This window comes from Homarus americanus, unplaced genomic scaffold, assembly GCF_018991925.1.
Source record: "Homarus americanus isolate GMGI-L3 unplaced genomic scaffold, GMGI_Hamer_2.0 scaffold22250, whole genome shotgun sequence".
NCBI lineage: Eukaryota > Metazoa > Arthropoda > Malacostraca > Decapoda > Nephropidae > Homarus > Homarus americanus.
Window position 1 is genome coordinate 4,433,557 of NW_024741189.1, and position 20,267 is coordinate 4,453,823.

At 41.8% G+C, this 20,267-nt stretch overlaps 1 protein-coding gene across 2 annotated transcripts in view; it reads right to left on the bottom strand.

Moving 5' to 3' along the window:
• The window catches only part of LOC121875695, a 153,641-nt gene extending 135,398 nt beyond the window's left edge, over window positions 1-18,243 (bottom strand). For both annotated transcript variants that reach the window (XM_042380326.1, XM_042380325.1), the window contains exons 1-2: window positions 18,131-18,243; window positions 459-599 (exon numbers count right to left, since the gene is read on the bottom strand). In XM_042380326.1, coding sequence (XP_042236260.1) covers window positions 459-527 — 69 coding nt within the window. In that variant the 5' untranslated portion in view covers window positions 528-599; window positions 18,131-18,243. The remainder of the gene's footprint in view (window positions 1-458; window positions 600-18,130) is intronic.
• Window positions 18,244-20,267: the final 2,024 nt, after the last annotated feature.

Sequence of the window (20,267 nt, forward strand, 5' to 3'; positions counted from 1 at the left end):
GGATTCAAAGTTTCCATGACGCTGACTTTTGTACCCATAAACACGCTGCAAACTTCTGCTTTAAATACATGTACGTATACAGGATCACAAACAGTATCGCACCAACTGTGAAACTCTCCAGGTTAGTTCCCAATTTTTACTTTATCTTTGTCAGTTTCTTTTCTCTAACTTACAGTTTAGATGACTTAGTGCCAGTCTTACGTTATAAAACTCCTACAAGACATCTTTATACATTTTTAGGTCTAAGTCTAAGGGATCATAGATTAATGTATTGAAAAACTGAGGACATTCTTACATCGAGAGGATACAACTTATGGAATACATTACCTTCTTATTGTTTATTAATTCGATCAACACGCTGCTAAAGTGTACATCCTCACCTTCAATAAATGGTCTGGACTGCCACGCACGCGCAGCTAAAAATTCACTTACGATTCTTAGATTCAGTATTTTCTTACCAGTATGGTCAACATTGCCAACAGCTCCCAGAGTCGCTTGTGACCAGAATATGGCAGCACCAGAGTCATCTTTGCAGTTCACTTGCTCTCCGCTGCGACAAAAGCGTCACTTAATGCTTATAGCGCGTCAGTCCTGAAATTCTGAAGAAAAAAATATGTATAAGATTTATGTAAATTTTATAATTTTCAATGAAAATCTCAAGATCAATTCTACTATAAGTATTTAGATTTCCATTTTAGGGTGTAAGTGGATTATGCCATTGCCGCCTGTGAGCCAGGCGAGAAAATATGTCTCTTGGCAACTCTGGTCACTCCCTCCGGGCGCCTCAGTAATAATTCAGAGCGTTTACTCTCCCGAACGAAAGATGTGGAACTACAAGTTTCCCGGGTAGAGGTAAAGTCTGAAATTTAGTTATCGTGCCTTTACGAGACCTGACGGCCGGTGATGGCAGCCAGGACTGGGTGGGGACGGTTCCAAGGCTACACAACTACACCTTATCACTAATGTGCGAGTGCTGAGTCAATCCCCTGCAGTGGGAAAGTGGCAAGAAAAGTTACACGATCAAATATCGACGTAGATTAATTTTAATCTGACCTAATCCTAACATAAGTAATACAGCTTACTTCAACCCTACTTAAACTACTTTTAAGTTGACATAGCTTTGTTGTCTCGGGGAAAATATTGAGTCGATATGCATTGTTGTTGATAACAAAAGCACTTGTATAATTTTATCCATAAAATTTTTCAATAAACTAAATAAGAGACATTAAAGACTTGTTTTAATGTCTATTGCACACACCGTATGTGTTGTAATGTACTAAAATGTGTACCGAGTGTGGCAGCAAGTGGTCTGGGATGGCTCTAGAAATTTAACACAATGGCGTACATGAGGTTATTTTCCACTTGACGGTCCACTCACATGTGATCTAAGGGGCTATGAATAGATATGAACGTCGATTTATTGATACTTTGAACATTTATGACTCACCTACACATAAGACACGTGAGTGATGTATTGTGATTGCAGTGTGTTATAAGATAATGATTACATGATAGGCACGGTGCTATCATGGTAAGCTTCATATAATATATAGCATTGATCATTCAGAGATAATCCTGACGTTATAGATGTCCTAATATTAAATGACAGGTAAATTTATCGTGAGATGCTCAGACGTCATCCACTCATATCCCTAGTAATAACATGTATCGATATTTTCTCAAATCAGTGGACGTAGTTCTTGTTCATAGTCCAACAATATGAACATTCGACTTATCCCTCCCTCCCTCCCTTATATACTAGTGTTGAAAGTCAAATAGATCTAGAAAAGTTTAAGCATTAGTTTCTGCAGATTACTTATTCAAATACTTTTATTCAGAATTGTGTTAGAATAACATGTTTACAGACACAGACGTAACTCCAAAGACAGTGTCTTGCCATCTTTGAATCTCTTCCAACCTCTCTCCCTCACCCTCAAGGTTTCACACGATCCATAAGAAGCTCCCACTGGAGAAAAGCCCACCACTATTACATAAAGTCCAGTTTACAAATTTATTCATTGTACAAAAGAACACCAACAGAATAATTAATGGACAAAATCTCGGCTGATCAAGATTATTTTTCTGGATCAAACTGTAATCGTCAAACTCACAAAACACAAAAAATCAAATTCACATCATATGAAATAGATTATTTTATTTACCATTGGCTTGGGTTGTCCATGAACTACATTAAATACCGATACGATGTCTGGGGCTCACGTAACAACGCCGTATGCATAGTATGTGTTAGTTACAATATACTAAGATCTGAAACGTAACATTCCCTGACAATCGCCGTGTTTTGAGGTTTGGCAACAAGTAGATTGACTCACTTTTAGTCACCAGGAAAAATCGTTTATGTTTATCGTTGTTCACTAGAAGAGTGAAAGACTTAATGGTGTGATCCACCTGTGAACTTGGCAGTTTAATTGTCCAGCAGGCTTATTAAGTATAAATGATTATATATATATATATATATATTGATAAAATCACACAGGGAAAAGGGAAACAATGGAGCACCTTAGCTTTCGTCTTTGTTCAAGACATCTTCAGAGGCAACTGAATTACATGAACAGAGAGAGGCTGAAGTACACAGGTGACATTACTAAACAGGAGGTTAAGTCATAAACATGACATCCACTAATCCGCACACTAACACCACCACACACGCAAAGGAGCTTAAGAGAAAGGGCGACGTGACTAGTCAAGTTAAGTTAGGTAAAATATATGGGACCCACTAATCATCTTCCCTACATCTAACTCCAATGCTTTTAAAGCATTTTTAACTTTGGGCCACTGACAAATAAATTTGTGTAACATATCCGTTTTGTACTGACCATCACTAAGGTTTAAAGAATTCAATTCCGTAATCAAACTAGCTTTAACCAGAAGTCTTTCTGTGACACATGATGATTTAGTATAAGAACATAAGAACATAAGAAAAAAAGGAGTCTGCAATAGGCCGGTTGGCCTGTGCATGGCAGCTCCTGTCGAGAGTTACTACCACTCTCTATCATCCATGAATCTATCGAGCCTCCTTTTAAAACTTTCCAGCGTTCCAGCGCTTACTACAAAGTTGCTAAGTTTGTTCCACTCGTTCACCACCCTATTTGTGAACCAGCTCCTTCCTATCTCCCCCCTAAACCTAAACTTATCCAACTTAAATTCGTTGCTACGAGTCCCATCCTGCTCGGATATTATAAGAACTTTATCTATATCGCCCTTTATTGATTCTTTCACCCACTTAAATACTTCTATCATATCTCCCCGCACTCTTCGTCTTTCTAGGGAACGCAAGTTTAGTTTCTTTAACCTATCTTGATATGGAAGGTTTCTAAGTCCCGGAATCATTTTCGTCATTCTTCGCTGCACCGATTCCAGTGAATTGATATCCATTCTATAATAAGGGCACCAGAACTGAACCGCATAATCGAGGTGCGGCCTGACAAACGCAAGATATAGTTGCAATAAGACCTCTGCATTCTTATTACTTACACTTCTAGATAGAAAACCTTATTTCGAACATTAACGCACTGTTTTCTATGCTGTAGGTCCGGGCCTACAAGTACCCCTAAGTCGACCTCTCTAGGTTGATGTTGTTAAGGCTGTATACATTGACAGTATTTGTTCTTCCAATATTAAGTACGCTGCACTTGCTGGTGTTGAATTTCATTTGCCATTTCTCTGACCACTCCTGTAGTTTATTTAAATCCTCATGTAGTGCATTTGCATCCTGCCCTGAATTAATCTGCCACCCTATTTTGGTGTCATCCGCAAACTTGCTTATGTCACTGCTGATCCCAGTATCTAGATCGTTTATGTAGATTATGAATAAGAGTGGGCCCAGTACTGACCCCTGGGGAACCCCACTAGTTACACGGTGGCCGGTAATAAAGTCACAGGAAAAAAAGTCACAGAAAAAAAGTCACAATTTCGGCTAGGAAAAAAAGTCACAGGAAAAAAAGTCACAATTAATTTATGGTGGCCGCTAATAAAGGTTAGGTTAGGTTAGGTTACTGAAACTGATTGACATATTAACCTTAAAAAATGTGAGAATTCGATAGTAAACTTTTCTTTTTTTCCCGTGACTTTTTTTCCTGACTTTTTTTCCTGTGACTTTTTTTCTGTGACTTTTTTACCTGTGACTTTTTTACCTGGATTCAGTTACACAGCCCCACACAGATTTAACACCATCTCTGCTGACCCTCTGTGTTCTATCGGTGAGCCACGATTTTATCCAATTTAAAACTTTACCCTCGATACCATGAGCCTTAACTTTTCTCAGAAGCCTCTGATGTGGTACTGTGTCAAACGCTTTGCTAAAGTCTAAGTAAATAACATCGTAATTTTCGTCATTATCCACTACCTCGAAAACTTTCCTAAAAAACGTCAGCAGATTTGTTAGACAAGATTTTCCCTTTGTAAGCTCATATTGAGATTCGTAGATTAATTTGCTTTTCTCTAAATGCGATCGAGTGCTATTTGCTATAATTGATTCAAGAAATTTCCCCACTACTGACGTCAAACTAATCGGCCGGTAATTTGACGCTGATGCTCTGTCTCCCTTTTTGAATATAGGTACTATATTTGCCTGTTTCCACAAGTCTGGCACAACTCCCGTGTCTAATGATTTTGTAAATATATTTATGAGAGGTCCGCTAATCTGTTCCTTACACTCTTTCAAAACTCGAGGGAGAATTTCATCTTGCCCTGGGGATTTTGTCTTCTTTAATTTATTTATCTTCTTAAGAACATCCTCTTTTCTGATAGTGATATTCTTTAATTTCTCTTCTTCATTTCACTTAAATATCAGTTCCACCCCTGGAATTTCTTCGTGAATTTCTTCTGTGATAACTGATAAAAAGTAGCTGTTCAATGCTTTGCTTATTTCCTCACTGTCATCGATCACTTCCCCTCTCCCTGACTTTAAAGGCCAAACTTTGTCCTTGACCTTTGTCCTATATACCTGGAAAAAATCCCTTGGGATTCGCCTTGGATTCTCTCGCTATCCTGATTTCGTAGTCTTTCTTTGCCTTCCTTACATTTTTCTTAACATTCCTAGATAGTTCATTATACCTATTTCTGAGCTGCTCCTCCCCTCCCTTTAATTTCTTATAAATTCCTTTCGTTATTCCTTTGTCATGTTTAAGTTTTCTGGTCATCCACCTTGGCTCATTCTTATTTGACTCAGTTTTTCTGTATGGTATATTTTGCTCTTGTGCTTTACGTAGTATACGAGTGAATATATTATAGTCATGATCAATTGTTGTGTCATCTGTGACCTCACCCGTTCCTACTGGGGACTGACCTGACTGTTCCCAGGCGACCTCACCTAGGTACCTTCTTATCCCCTGATAATCCGCCAATCGAAAGTTTGGGACTCTGACCATTTTGTCATTGTTTTTCGTTTCCCAATTTAGGGTGAACCTGATTTCTCTGTGACCACTGTTCCCTAGTTCTTCCCCGACTGTGATATCTCTGATAATATTTTCTTGATTTGTAGGTTCTGTAATTAGTTGTTTCAAAAAATTGTCCTGTACTGCATCTTGGAAGTCTTCAGATTCATAGTCACCTACAATGTTGTCCCAGTCAATATTTAAATCTACATATCTACATATATATATATATATATATATATATATATATATATATATATATATATATATATATATATATATATATATATATATATATTCATGTAAATCCACAATGAAAACGTGGATAAGATAAATCTTGATAAAATCACACGGGAAAATGGAAACAACGGAGTCTTTATTCAAGACATCTTCAGAGGCAACTGAAGGTATCTTGAATAAAGACGAAACTAAGGTATGTTTCCATTATATATATATATATATATATATATATATATATATATACCACGGAGGAATAAAGTCCCCGATATTGGGTAGTAATCTAGCCTTAAAAAACTCCATATAAATACAGGCTAAAGGAACAGAAAGACAATTACCCATGCTCATGCCAAATATTTGCTTGTAAGACTTCCCATTTACTCTAAACACATTGTCAGTAAATCAAAAATATCATTTTGAGAAAAGTATCATGTTCAATAGTCAAATCTAACAGTTGCAATTCATCTTTGAGAAATGAAAGTAGGTCTTTCACTGGTACTCTAGTGAAAAGTGAATTTACATCAAAAGTTTTTAATTCAAATGGTTCATTGTGTCTCTTGAGTTTATCAATTTAATCACGGCTGTTGTGTATATGTGAATTAGATATTTGGCCATGTAAGAGGAGATAGCATCCTTGGATAATTTGTACATAACAGAACCCACAGAACTCACGATTGGACGTAATGGATTGTTAAGCTTATGTGTTTTGATCAATCCATACTTATACGGTAAAGTGGGATTGATTTGAGAGAACTGTTCTAAAAGGGCTAACAAATCCTTTCATTCTACTCAAACCAGGCAAATTCCTACATTTAAGAATATTTTGACTCTGCCTTATCGCAATGAATTTGTCCCGTTAGTTCAGTCCCTTAAATTATTAGATATTAATGTTGTTTTTAAGTATGACTCTACTATTACTAATATATTAATCAAGAATAGCCCAACCTTGCATGTAAATGGAAGTGTTTACTGCATTCCATGTGGCAACTGTATTGGAAATTATGTAGGACAGACTGGGAAAGTATTGCAACTCAGAATTAAACAGCACAAGAACAATATCAGAACAGCATCTGAAAGCAGTGCACTGTTCGTTTATGTTAGGAACAATAATCATCCCATGGATTGGGAAAACAGCTTAGCAGTGTACAAATCATCATGTGTCACAGAAAGACTTCTGCTTGAAGCTAGTTTGATTAGGGAATTGAATTCTATAAACCTTAGTGATGGTCAGTACAAAACTGATAATATGTTACACAAATTTATTTGTCAGTGGACCAAAGTTATAAATGCTTTGAAAGCATTGGAGTTAGATGTAGGACAGATGATTAGTGGGCCCATATTTTTTACCTGACTTAACTTGACTAGTCACTTCGCCCTTTCTCTTAAGCTCCTTTGCGTGTGTGGTGGTGTTGGTGTGCGGATTAGTGGATGTCATGTTTATGACCTGACCTCATGTTTAGTAATGTCACCTGTGTACTTAAGCCTCTCTCTGTTCATGTAATTCAGTTGCCTCTGAAGATGTCTTGAACAAAGACGAAAGCTAAGGTGCTCCATTGTTTCCCTTTTCCTTGACATAGGCTATATTTCCTATGTAAACCGAAAAGAGTGACCTCGCTAGAGGAAACGTCACAGCGGCTTAGCTCCCGGGGATAAACTGTAGGTAATGGCTAGTGAGACTTGTGAACAGGGCTGTGCCCTTCTGAGGGCCGAGTTAGAGAGGGCCAGGGAAGGTACCCTGAAATTAAAAGAAGAGATAGCGAGGATGAAGGAAGAAACGAGACAAGGGAAGCAGGTGAATGACGAAAACTCAAGCGAATGGAACGTTGTAAGGAGGGACGACCAAATTGGTGGTGAGAAAAGACACCAAGGAAACGACAACAACAGCTAAGTGTACCAACTCCTTCAGTCCTTTGATTGACGAATTGGACGTAAGTATAGTCAGGGACAAGGCTGACAAGGGAGGTAAGAAAATCTTGATTGTTGGCGACATGCAGGTACGGTACATGGACAGAGCTTTTTGCGGTAAAGATGAAAATAGAATGAGGGTGTGTTTGCCAGGAGCTGGGGTGGGGGATATAGTTGACAGGATGGACAATATCTTGTCTGGTAATGGGAACAAACCCATTATCTGCCTCAGTGCAGGAGGCAATGATATTGGCCGGTGTAGGAGTGAAGAGCTTCTTGATAAGTTCAAGACAGCTATAGAATGTGTTAGGTCTAGGGGAGGGATCCCTATCATATATGGTGTCCTGCATAGAAGGAGAGTTGGCAATGAATGGTTGTCAAGGGCAGTTGGTGTCAACGGCCATCTTGACAGATATTGCAAGTCAATATCAGTCTCATTCATTGACAACTGGGACAACTTCTAAGGCAGAAGGGACCTTTATGCGAGGGATGGGGTGCACCTGTCTAGGGATGGAGTGGCTACCCTGGCCTGGACTCTCGAAAGGGCAGTCCAAAACATGTCGAAGTCTTTAAACTGCTAGGGGAACATGTGAGCACGAGGGTGGAGGAGACTGCAGTGGGAGCAGGTAAACAAAGTGAAAGGTTACAGGGAAATAGTGTTAGGAATGACGACAAAACTAAATTAGACAGCGAGTTAAAACCTAAACGCCGCAAAGGGAGGACTCAGAGCACGACTAACTTTAATGTCTACTACACGAACAGTAGAAGTATGAGAAACAAAATGGATGATATTAGGGCTTTGGTATGTACCGAAAAAATCGATATAATAGCATTCACTGAAACATGGCTCAACCTAGACTCACGTGAGTTACCTGTCGAATACCAAATTGCAGGTTACATACATACATAAGGAAATAAAAACTGATCGGAATACAGAGACAATTGGAATGAATTAATCGACGGTGGGGAAAATTTAATCACAGGAGTAATATATAGACCTCCCAATCTTGATAGAGTTAATGAGCGACATATCTGGGATGAAATGCGCAGGGCTTCCATACACAACAAAGTCTGTATAGTAGGCGACTTTAAGTTTGGCCAAATAGATTGGATTGACCTTACGGGTAACTCTGAATCAGAGGATTTTCTTGAAACAATCCAGGACTGTTTCCTAAGTCAACATATAACCGAACCCACCTGGGGTAATAATATACTCGATTTAGTGTTGTCGAACAGAGAAAACCTCATTAGTCATGTCGAGGTAGGGAACGAACTTGCAAACAGGGATCACAATGAAATTAGATTCCAGTTAGATTTTCAGGGCAGCCGTATGGAAAATTCCACAAAAGTCCCAGATTTCAGAAGGGCAAACTTTGATAGCTTGAAGAGGCAGTTGAGAGAAGGGGTATCATGCTTGGGGGTGAACTACTTGGACCTGACGATTGAAACCGACCTGATAACGAGATCTGAGTTTGCCGAGTTCCACGACAATTTATATAATGAGTTACTTAATGCACAAAGGCAGAACATACCATACAAAAAACTCAGATCAAATCTGACGCGCCTGCTTTGCAACTTCATTATGGACCGCAGAGCCAAAATCAAGATGCAAGAACATTTTGGAGAAGAATTCTCACTATCGAGCGGCTTGCCTCAGGGCTCTTGTCTCTCACCAACCCTTTACACACTCTACACGGCTGACCTGCCACCCCCAATCGTCGGCAGCGAGTACGTCATGTATGCCAACGATGTAACACAGATCGTCACCTGCCCAGGAAGGTCCACAGCAAGGATGGCGCGACTCACTGCTCGGGCAATAGAGGATATCTCGGAGTATGAAAATAAATGGAAAATCAAAACAAACAAAACGAAATTTGAGGTCATACCCATAGCCAAATTCAAGCCGGCCCCATTGATGATCGACGACGAAGAGATTGAGTACTCTAAACAAGGCAGGTTGCTCGGCCTCATTATCTCTCGGACGGGCGTCATTCCCCGCGTGAAGGACAGACTAAATAAAGCCAAAGTCGCCGCAGGCAAATTAAAACGTTTTAAACTGATGCCTGAGAAGATACAAGTTCACCTGTACAAGGCGCTGGTGAGGCCTGTGTTGGAGCACCCATCTATACCACTCGTCACACTCGGGAAGACTAGACTACAACAACTACAGAGCTTCCAAAACAAGTGTTTGAGGTCAGCCAGTGGCCAAGCGCCACCCTACTAGGAGACAGTGGAAACCATCCACCTAAGAAATAAAACAGAGGCCCTCAAATTCAGGTTCCATCGCCTAGGGAAGAAGGTTTGGGACAAGCTCCTGGACGACCCTCACAGCCCAGACCACCTACGCGGGGAAGACATCAACGGAGGGAGACCCCACGCCTGGTGGCCCCGGAGTCTGCCCGCACTACAACAACCCAACCCGCGACCCATCTATGTCCGCCACAGTGATCCACCTTAGATTAAAACTTAGTTGATATAAATTCACATTTAACAAGTCACAATCAAGTGAGTCCATAACGTAATACAGTATAAGATGTTAATAAACTTGTAATTGTAAAATCAATTTAGTCATTGTCTACTAAATAACCATTGTGCAACCTCATTCTAAATCCTAGGTTAGCTTAGTTAGCCAACAAACTCTGTAATATGTAAAACAAGGGGTGTCGTCCCCCTCTGTTTAACTCATAAACTTCTTTTCTAACCTTTCCCCCCACGACTATATGTTGTGACTTCTCCATCCCTCATGTCTGGCTGTGCCTTGAGCCCCAGCATGCCTTCCATCCTTTCCCCACCTTAACCCAAAAAAAAAAAGAAAAAAAAAGGGCCAATAGGCCCGCTGCAGTTTCCTCCATTCTTATGTTCTTATGTTCTTAGGCGTTACCTTAGCGTAAATATGAAAACAAATGCCTTAAATTAAATCTTCAGTGCCTAAGTAACTAAAAACTCTTGATCTAGTCATTTATACTCAATGTCTAAGTTCAGAGATTAATGAAACTGATTTATAGGTTCGAAGATACTATAGAGGTTTTCTATACACACATACACACTGAATACAGAGATAACCCTTTAAGAAATTTTGATGAAGATAATTAGTACGACGAATATGTGGTGTTGCTGGATATCCAGTAGATAATGCATATTATAAACGGTTCATTTGACTTCAGCAGCTGCAGCATAGAGGAACAACAACACCGACGTACTCTGTTAGTCGCATTAGAAGAAATAAAGAACATTGAATTTTTCTCATAACAAATCCGGATGATGTCGATTTTATTTATAACCCTGGGATTGTCTGTGTTGTTATGTTTGTTGAACGTAAGAGCTGAGAATGTGGTTACACTGCAGGTTGAGGGTTGTTGTATGTTGATGGTAAGCGTTGGAGGTATTAAAGATGCTGCCAAATTACGCGTTGAAGATTAAATGTGGTAAAACTGTACTCTGTTTCTGCAGTTATATTTGGCAAACATGAATATTTACACAAGTTCCTGTTGAAAGAGTTTTTTTTTTTGCGGGGATTAGCCCACCCGGGTACAGGTCACTGACATCAGGGCCTGGGGGGTAGAAATATAGTAATAATAATAATAATAACTATTATTATTATAATAATATATACAAATTAATAACAAAATAAGAATACAAATAATAATAACCATAAATAGATACAAAAAACGAAAAAAAAATCAAAAGTGAAAAACGATATACATTATATATGTTGTGTTGTCAAAGTAAGAGAAGGAATTGAGACCCTGCAATTGTGTGTAAATGGGGCAGAAAGTCAGATCTTCAACCTGGGACTAGGTCACAATTTTTGTGATGCCATATGGCAGCAGGGTCTACCATTAGACAACACATTATGCTTCTAATACTTCCCAGGCGGTAGTACCTCCCTGTTTGATAGCTGCCTTCTACCTAGTACGGTATAACAGGAATGTGTTATGAGTTATATGTGAGTAAGGGCTGGCATAGATGGTATTGATTGGTGTGTTTGTTTAGTATCTCCATGGCTCTGTGAAATAACACTACTCCATGGCTAATATTTGGTAACATTGCTTAAAGTGTTTAAAGTTAGTAGTACTACTTCATGTAATTTAAATTGCTAACACTTATCCTTTGTAGTTGTTTGGTATCACTGTTTTTTGTAAGTAGAACGAATAAGGCTGCTTGTTGTAGTCATGGTTGGCACCACTGTTCCTTACAGCTCCAGTTAATACCCTCGTCTCTATTAGTTTAAATTGTTTGCATTGGTTATATGTGGAAACTCTACTCGCTATAAGGGGATTTACCAACACGCTTTATTGTGTTAGAGTTAATAAGAGCGCAGCTACGTATGTGTGCTGTTGGCTGCCGTCCACGGGTGGTACACTGGCACTCTCACTCAGCTTAACAAAAAAAAAAAAAAATCACAGTCGATACACGCACAAGTTTACCTTCACCCAAAACACAAACACACACACACACACACACACACACACACACACACACACACACACACACACACACACACACACACACAGGCTCATACACACATACAAACACATACACAGTTACAAGATAAGTGAAGCTGTATACAGGCAATGGAATCAAATGTTTAATATTGGAACGTTTCCATATGAGAGACGCGGCTTACTGTTCACGCGGTTGTAGCCTCCTATCTGTCTGTCTGTCTCCATATTAAGTCTTACTCCCACTGTTCCTTCATCACTTTTTCCCTTTTAGCTATTCCCCCACTCTTCTTCTCTTTCCCTCTCCGCCACTTTCTTCCCCAATCCCCCCTCTCTACACATACACACACATACACACATTCACTCCGTCCTTCCCACCCTCCCTTCGTCCCTCCGTACATTTTGCGTAATTCCCACTTCCTCCCTCCCTCTATTCACTCTCCATCAGATTATACAATTTCCATATTTTCTTCCCTCCTTTTATATAATTTCGTTTCTCCTTCCCTCCCTTCTATACATACCCCAATCTCGGCCTTCCTCCCCTCTTTGAAAACTCCCCCCCCCTCTCTGTATACTCTCTTCCCCTCCCTATACATACCTCCATCTCTCCCTCCCACCACTTCTATACACTCACCGTCCTTCCCTCCCTCGACATACCTCCATCTCTCCTTCTCTAGCACCTCTATACACTCACCTTCTCTCCCTCTATTCTACACACTTTCCGTAGACTTTCCCTCCTTCTCTACCCCTGTCTCAGCTCCCCATCACCTCGCAGGCTTCATTTGACTCAGTACATGGCCCCGTACACACAGACACGAGCACTCGCCGGGTAAACGTCTCTTCCTGTCGCTTGTAAACCTAGACAACTGCTGCACATTAGAGACCTGAATATGAAGCCCCTTGTTATTCGGACGATCCCATATTAGAAACTGAGACGCAAACCTAACCTAACCTAACCTCACCAAAACATAAACCTAACCTAACCTAACCTAGCCTAACCAAACCGAATCTAACCTAACCTCACCTAATCAAAACATGAACCAAACCAAAACATAAACCTAACCTAACCTAATCTGACCTAACCTAACCAAGTCAAACCGAGACGCAAACTCGTGCTTTGAAGCTTCTGAGAGATGTTATATATAGGACTGAGTATATAAGGTTAGAAATCAAGGGAGAACATATGACGTATCCGAGAAAGGTGCTTATCTGAGTACAAACGTCCGCCCGCTCCTGATCTATACGCTTGGGTCTATGGTCCTCGTGTTTGATCTGTTCTTTCTCATATTTTAGATCTTTGGTCTCTATGGTTATACCTTTTATATGTCTGTCAAGTTTCATCAACACACACACACACACACACACACGCACACACACACGCACACACGCACACGCACACTAATTATGTCCCACACTTACAAAGCAACAAAGGGGGATGAGGATTAGCAGCGATAATTGACAAAATGTGATTGAATAAACAATTCCCCCCTCCCCACGCCCAGACACAGCGCAAACCCCCTCACCCCTACCCGCCACCCTATCCCGACCCGCCTGGTCCATAGTAGCGTCTCACCCGAGCACACCACCACAACAACAACAGCGCAAGGGATACAGCACCCCTGACGTCACTACAACATACTGTATGTTAGAAATTCTGATTTTTAACATATAATAAACGAAGAATACATTTTACATAACAAAGTGTAATACATTTTAACGTAATAAGAGAAGAAAACATATTAACATAACTAAGAATAATGCAGAGAAGAATACTTAATACACACAGAAAAAGATGAAGTGAGGTGTCGACAGTTATTATTCATTATTTTCTTCACTCTAAAGTTCAGGAAAGTGAGTCCAATAATGCCCAGTCTCCCACGGCTTAATAAGTAACTCGTATTGATGAGATGTAATTAAGAGAAGGTGGTTATTAGGAGGTAATGTTATGTTATGGGACGCTAATGTTGAGGCTGTGGCCATCTGGCGCCCTTAACCCTTCCTCTGCCTTGCGAGATGTGAGCTTGTTGAGTGAGGGGAGGTCCTGTCGCTTCCTGCTGCCAAACACTCGCTTATACCCGTTGTTACACACCTTACGCTTGCTGCTACACCCACTGTTATACATACACTATACGTCTACCACTACACCTTTTCGTCACCGCACTTCATACGTTCCGTTACCACACTCTACATTTGGTTCCTTCATGTGAATTAGAGAGATGTGTCACATATTGAATAGATACAGTGCACGTATGAAACACACAGATGACATACACATTGGTAAGATGCATACAAAAGGAAAGAATAGGTGGGAGGTGAGACATTCATGTGAGATATCGGTGACACGCAGGCGTACCACAATGACATGCATAAGTGAGATACATAAGTGAAAAACGTAGGTACGACACGTGAGATACCCTTAGGCGGCTCCGGAATTAGCTGGAAAGATCAAGGTGTTCATCATCATCTTGCGTTACCGTTACGGCAAGTAAGGAAACTAGACCTGGCCTTCATCACGGAGACGTACAAAGGGACCCTGCGCTTTGAGACTCCCTAATTCCCGAAACCTCGCCTCATCTTGTCTAAACTAACCTAATCTTAAACTGACCAAATTAGAGGTAATTCAAGCTAATCTAAGCTAATTCAACCTAACCTAATCAACTCAAACTTCCCCTAACCTAACCTAAACTAACCTAACTTCCCTTTAACTTAACTTAACCTAACTTAACTTGACCGAATCCGCGATAGTACAATGATTTATTTTTTTACCTTTTCCGTCTCGTAAAGAATGGAGACACAATCTATCGAGTACGATGACTTAATCTCTTCACTGCGATGACTTTATCCCTTGAGTTCGATGACTTAATCCATTATAATCATGGAGTTAATGACAACCAAACACCATCATACTTTCTCCAGGATCTCCAATAGCTGTCTTAACTAATCTCAGCTTATGCTATAACTCACACTGTAGTATGAGACAAGAGTTGCAGAGGAATGAGTAAATGTTTAATCACTTGTTAACTGAACTTGAGTTAGAGAGAGAGAGAGAGAGAGAGAGAGAGAGAGAGAGAGAGAGAGAGAGAGAGAGAGAGAGAGAATTAAAAACAAATGAATAAGAGGGTGAATGGAGACAGTGCAAGAGAGACAGAGAGAGAGAGAGAGAGTAGCCACCACCAACTTGCCTCCCCGCATCTAGTGACATCCGCCTGTCACAAACTTCCCGCCTGGAATGCTACTCTATCGCCTACCATCACCACAATGACAGTCCAGCCTCAGGTACAATATTACATCAGTGATCCCTACTATCTACCTGGTGTGAAGCTCAGTTGACCCCAGTAGTCAGCATTTCGTAATAGAATAGCAAGGTTGGTTGATCATAATAATCAATAAATTGTAAAGGAAAAAGGCGTGATTGAAGTTAACATAATGTAAATAACCGGTTGAAGAGTGAACCCGCAGTAGTGAGGAAGAAGGAAAGAGAAGGGGAAGGTGAGCGTGAGGGAAAAGAAGGGTAGTATGAGGAAGGAGAAGGTGAGCGTGAGGGAAAAGAAGGGTAGTATGAGGAAGGAGAAGGTGAGCGTGAGGGAAAAGAAGGGTAGTATGAGGAAGGAGGGCAAGGAGGAGGAAGAGTTGAGCGTGAGGGAAGAGAAGGGTAGTAAGAGGAAGGAGGAGGAAGAGTTGAGCGTGAGGGAAGATAAGGGTAGTATGAGGAAAGAGGAGGAGGTAAGCGTGAGGGAGAAAGTGGCGAGTGTGAGGAAGAGGAATTAGAGAGTAGAAGAGGTTTGTGTGAGGAAGGAAGAGGTTAATTGGAGACAAGAGGAAGATTAGGTGAGGGAGAAAGAAAGAGATATAAGAGAAAAGCTGTAGGGGTACAATAATAGAGGGGGTGGGGGAAAGGGTAGGGGTAAGCATAGGGATTGAGGGGGGAGAGGAGGATGGGGGAGAGAGGGGCGAAGGGGTAGGAGGGTAGGGGAAGAAAATGAGGAGGGAGAGGGGGAGAGAAAGGGGTAGAGAGACTGGTTGAAAGGGAGGGAAGAGGTAAAAAGAAGAGGAAGTGGGAGGGAAGGGGGGTATGTGAGGGGCTGAGGGAGAAGGGTATAGAGAGGGGTTGAGGGGGAAAAGGAGGGAGAAGCAGCAGAGAGGGAGGGGAAGGGAGAAGTAAAGGGGTAGAGAGAGGGATAGGGGAGAGGGAGGAGGGGGGGGGGGAGGAGTGCACTACCACCCTGAAATAGAAAAATAAAGATTGAGGGGGAAATCTGAATAAATGTTGATATATTGTTGTGGAGGCAGAAAGATACACGTATTGATACAAACAAAATATAATGCAGGAATCCTACCTCTACACACTTAATACATAATACAAAATACATACTGTAGATAACTTATTGTAATGGAGACGTAATATTTAAGTAATTGTTTGTGGAGATGTAATTCTTATGTGATTATCTGTGACGAAGACAAAGCACTTAAATAATTGTTTCAGGAGGAGGCATAGCATTTACTCCTTTAAATCCTGAAGGGTTAAACCATCGTCGTCAAAAAGTTAAACCATCGTCGTCAAAGAGTTAAACCATCGTCGTCAAAGGGTTAAATAATTGTTTGTGAATGAAGCATAGCACTTAAATAATTGTTTGTGAAGGAGGCATAGCACTTAAATAATTGTTTGTGGAGGAGGCATAGCACTTTGTTGAGGGTGTAGTGGTGTTGGAGCATGTCCAAGTGAGGCAACAAAAATTTCCCTAGTCAAGTACTGTTTCCTAGGTGGTTCTTCCCCTTAAAAACTTTACTGGGGAAATTAATGATTACTTTTGTGTGTGGGGGTAGGTGTGAGGGAGGGTGGGTGTGTGAAGGATGAGATGGGTGTGTGAAGGATGAGATGGGTGTGTGAGGGATGAGATGGGTGAGGGAGGGTGTGTGTGTGTGTGTGTGTGAGGGAGGATATGGGTGTGTGGAGTGTGTGAGGGAGGAGATGTGTGTGTGAAGGAGGATGTGAGGTGTGTGAGGGGAGGAGTGTGTGTGGAGGGAGGAGATGGGTGTGTAAAGGGAGGATGTGAGTGTTTGAGGGAGGAGATGGGTGTGAGAGAGGTGTGTGTGTGGGAGGGAGGAGATGGGTGTGTAAAGGAGGATGTGAGTGTGTGGAGGGGAGAGATGGGTGTGTGAGAGGGTGTGTGGAGGGAGAGGTGTGTGTGAGGGAGGAGGTGTGTGTGGGAGGGAGGAGGTGTGAGGGAGGAGATGGTGTGTGAGGGAGGGGTGTGTGTGGGAGGGAGGAGGTGTGTGTGTGAGGGAGGAGATGTGTGTGTGAGGGAGGAGGTGGGTGTGTGTGAGGGAGGAGGTGTGTGTGTGAGGGAGGAGATGGTGTGTGAGAGAGGGGTGTGTGTGTGTGTGTGTGAGGGAGGAGGTGTGTGTGTGAGGGAGGGTGTGTGTGTGTGTGTGTGAGGGAGGAGGTGTGTGTGTTGGGGAAAGGGGTGAGTATGAGGGTAGGTGTGAGGGAGGGAGGTGGGTGTGCTAGGGAAATGGGTGAATGTGAAGGAGAGATTTGAGGGAGTGGGTGAGTGTGAGGCAGGAACTAGGTGTGGTGTGTGTCGGGTGTACGGAGTATTAGTGTTGACGGTAAACATTTCACGCAAATATCTTCATTGATAAGGTCGCCTTTTATCGCCTCACACACGTTGCACTGTACCTCCGCTATTTCCCGAAAAAAATAAGAGAGAATGAGCTGAATTACTAAAAGCTAAAATGCCTTGATTATTTTACATCACAAATATCCCGAGATGTAATAAACGTAGCATTCGTAGTATCGCAGGTGAAGTGAGCATTCCAGTATACGGTGTAAGCTAATGCATCATTGATGTCGCCACCCGCTACCACCACTGCCAAGCCGCACCCGCTACCAACACTTCCCCGCGCTTTCCCGCTCTAGTGTGGCTTTTATCTCTCATATATCGCTTCCAAGCACAAACAACTAGTTACATACACAACAAAGAATTCAACTTTTAAGAAAACTTCTCGTTATTGTGTCAGTAGAGACATCTCAGAATGCAGCAAGGGCTAGAACTGCTCAGGAAGACAGGGCACTTCTATGAACTCGGGGACACCACACAGTAATTTACTCATATGAACTAACACAAGACAAGAGGAAACTTAACTTACCTCAGCTAGAAGTCTATTCCCGAAACTTGCCTGAGCGGGTGAGCGACTTCCGCACACTAAGCGTCCCCTCCCTGGAGTGAGTCAGAGGGAAGGCAGGAGGTGGTTCCCTCAACGCGCAGGTGTGGTGCTCACCTGGCAGCCCGCCCCTCACCAAGTACTGTCGAGTAAAGTGTGTGTGTGTGTGTATGTTTTTGTGGAATTTTGTGGGTGGTGTATGTGTGTGGGTAGATATGTGCGTCTGTATGTGTGGGATTGACAGGAATGTGGATATGTAATTATGTATGGGGATGAGGTGGGTTGTGTAGGGATGAGGGAGATTGTTACTGTATTTGTGTATGGAGGTGAGGGAGTGTATATTTGGATAAGTGTGTGTGTATTTGTGTTTGACAAGTGAAGGATGTGTATACATTTGTGTAGCAGGTGATGATGGTGTATACCTAGGTGTAGGGGTTGACGGGAGTGAGTATTGGTGTGCGTGGAGGATGAAAGGTGTATTTGTGTTTGAAGGGTGATGGGGTGATGTACTGTATGTGTGTAGGAGGCAAATTTCTATACGCATATGTGTGACTATATTTACATAGTTCATCACTTGTGTGTGTGTGTGTGTGTGTGTGTTGAAGAATATTAATTATATCCCTGTCTTTAATCTTGGTAACGCAAAATACAGTACAGACAAAACGTTCGTCAAGAAATAAATACCCACCATCTGTAACAGAAAGTGGTAGTAAAGGAATGTTTGCTGGTCTGAGTGTAGTGGTCCTGGCCAATTATTATGGGCCGTGGTGATTCTCTCGTAACTTAGGGATACGCAGAGATAAATCGATGTCCAGGTGATGTAAGCAATCCGTCGCATATTGCAATACAACACCCTCACTAACCACAGACTGCTCTGAATTTTATTCCACACGACTTTAATCTAAAACTTGCCTTGCGTACACTCTTCCATACGATGCATTATTCCAACCCTTCCTCCCCCACATTACAAACACAGCCGACCACACCTACGTTCTCTATGTCTCCCTTTCGTTCATGTATCCCTGACCATTATTATCGAGTTACAATCTCTCTGTTTCAGTGTTTTTCTTTGACTTAGTCGCATTCAGGATCGTCACGTCCTATTTACTCTTCTCCAACATATTCCAAAATTCATTATCCCCATTGAGTTCATTCAACGCAAACACTCTGAATACCCCTTCGCGTTTTTCTACCTAGAAACAGGCATTGAGAGAGAGAGAGAGAGAGAGAGAGAGAGAGAGAGAGAGAGATGAAAAAAAAAATGTTTCGTCTACTGGTTTCGCCCACATAACGCGCTAGCTGATGTGGCAGAGGTAGTTCTTAGGTCACGTACAATATTCTATGACACGGTGGTTGCAACACACCTTATTCGCTTCGGATTCAGGTAAACTATCGGTCAGTGTGTGTAGTGCCTGCCTCCTTTATTGTGTTGACGGCATACAAGGGAGGAGCCATTGCAACTCAGCCACTAGTCTCCTGTGTACGTGCATGACTCGGGACCTGTAGCGCCATTGATGATACCCCACTAAAGGTACACATGACCTGGAACCACTATCGGTATTCATCCCCATCCCTCGTCCACGACCTTGCACATGAGCCAGTACCTGTAGTGTCACCCTCCTATCCTCCCCCACCCCCCCAACATTCACTCACCTCACTCGCACCAAACATGACCTCATAACACTGACGGCTATACTCAGACTCGAACTCTATTTTACTAACTTTCCCTTTAACATACGTCGCATGACTAGTCTCTGATTAGCTGATGTATGTATCCAGTTTATCAGTGATGTTTATAGTATCTAGTTTACAAACAAAGCGTAACGCGAGGTCATCGTCCAGATACGTCCAGCGATAGCCTCCAACCCAATTGTCCCTCGTCCGAGCACGTTGATCGATGGCTTCGAACCAAACTGCCCTTCGTCCGAACACGACGAACGATGGCTCCAAACACAAAGTGGCCATCGTCCGAACATGGCGTGGGTTGTCGCACCAGCTCGGGCTGTTAAATGATTATAGGATTACTGCAGAGTGGACGAGACGGCCGTGTCAGGTGAGTTTTAAAGACGATAGGTAATTGGTAGGTGTGAGCGGACGTCCTCTAGAGTACAGAGCAACCCAG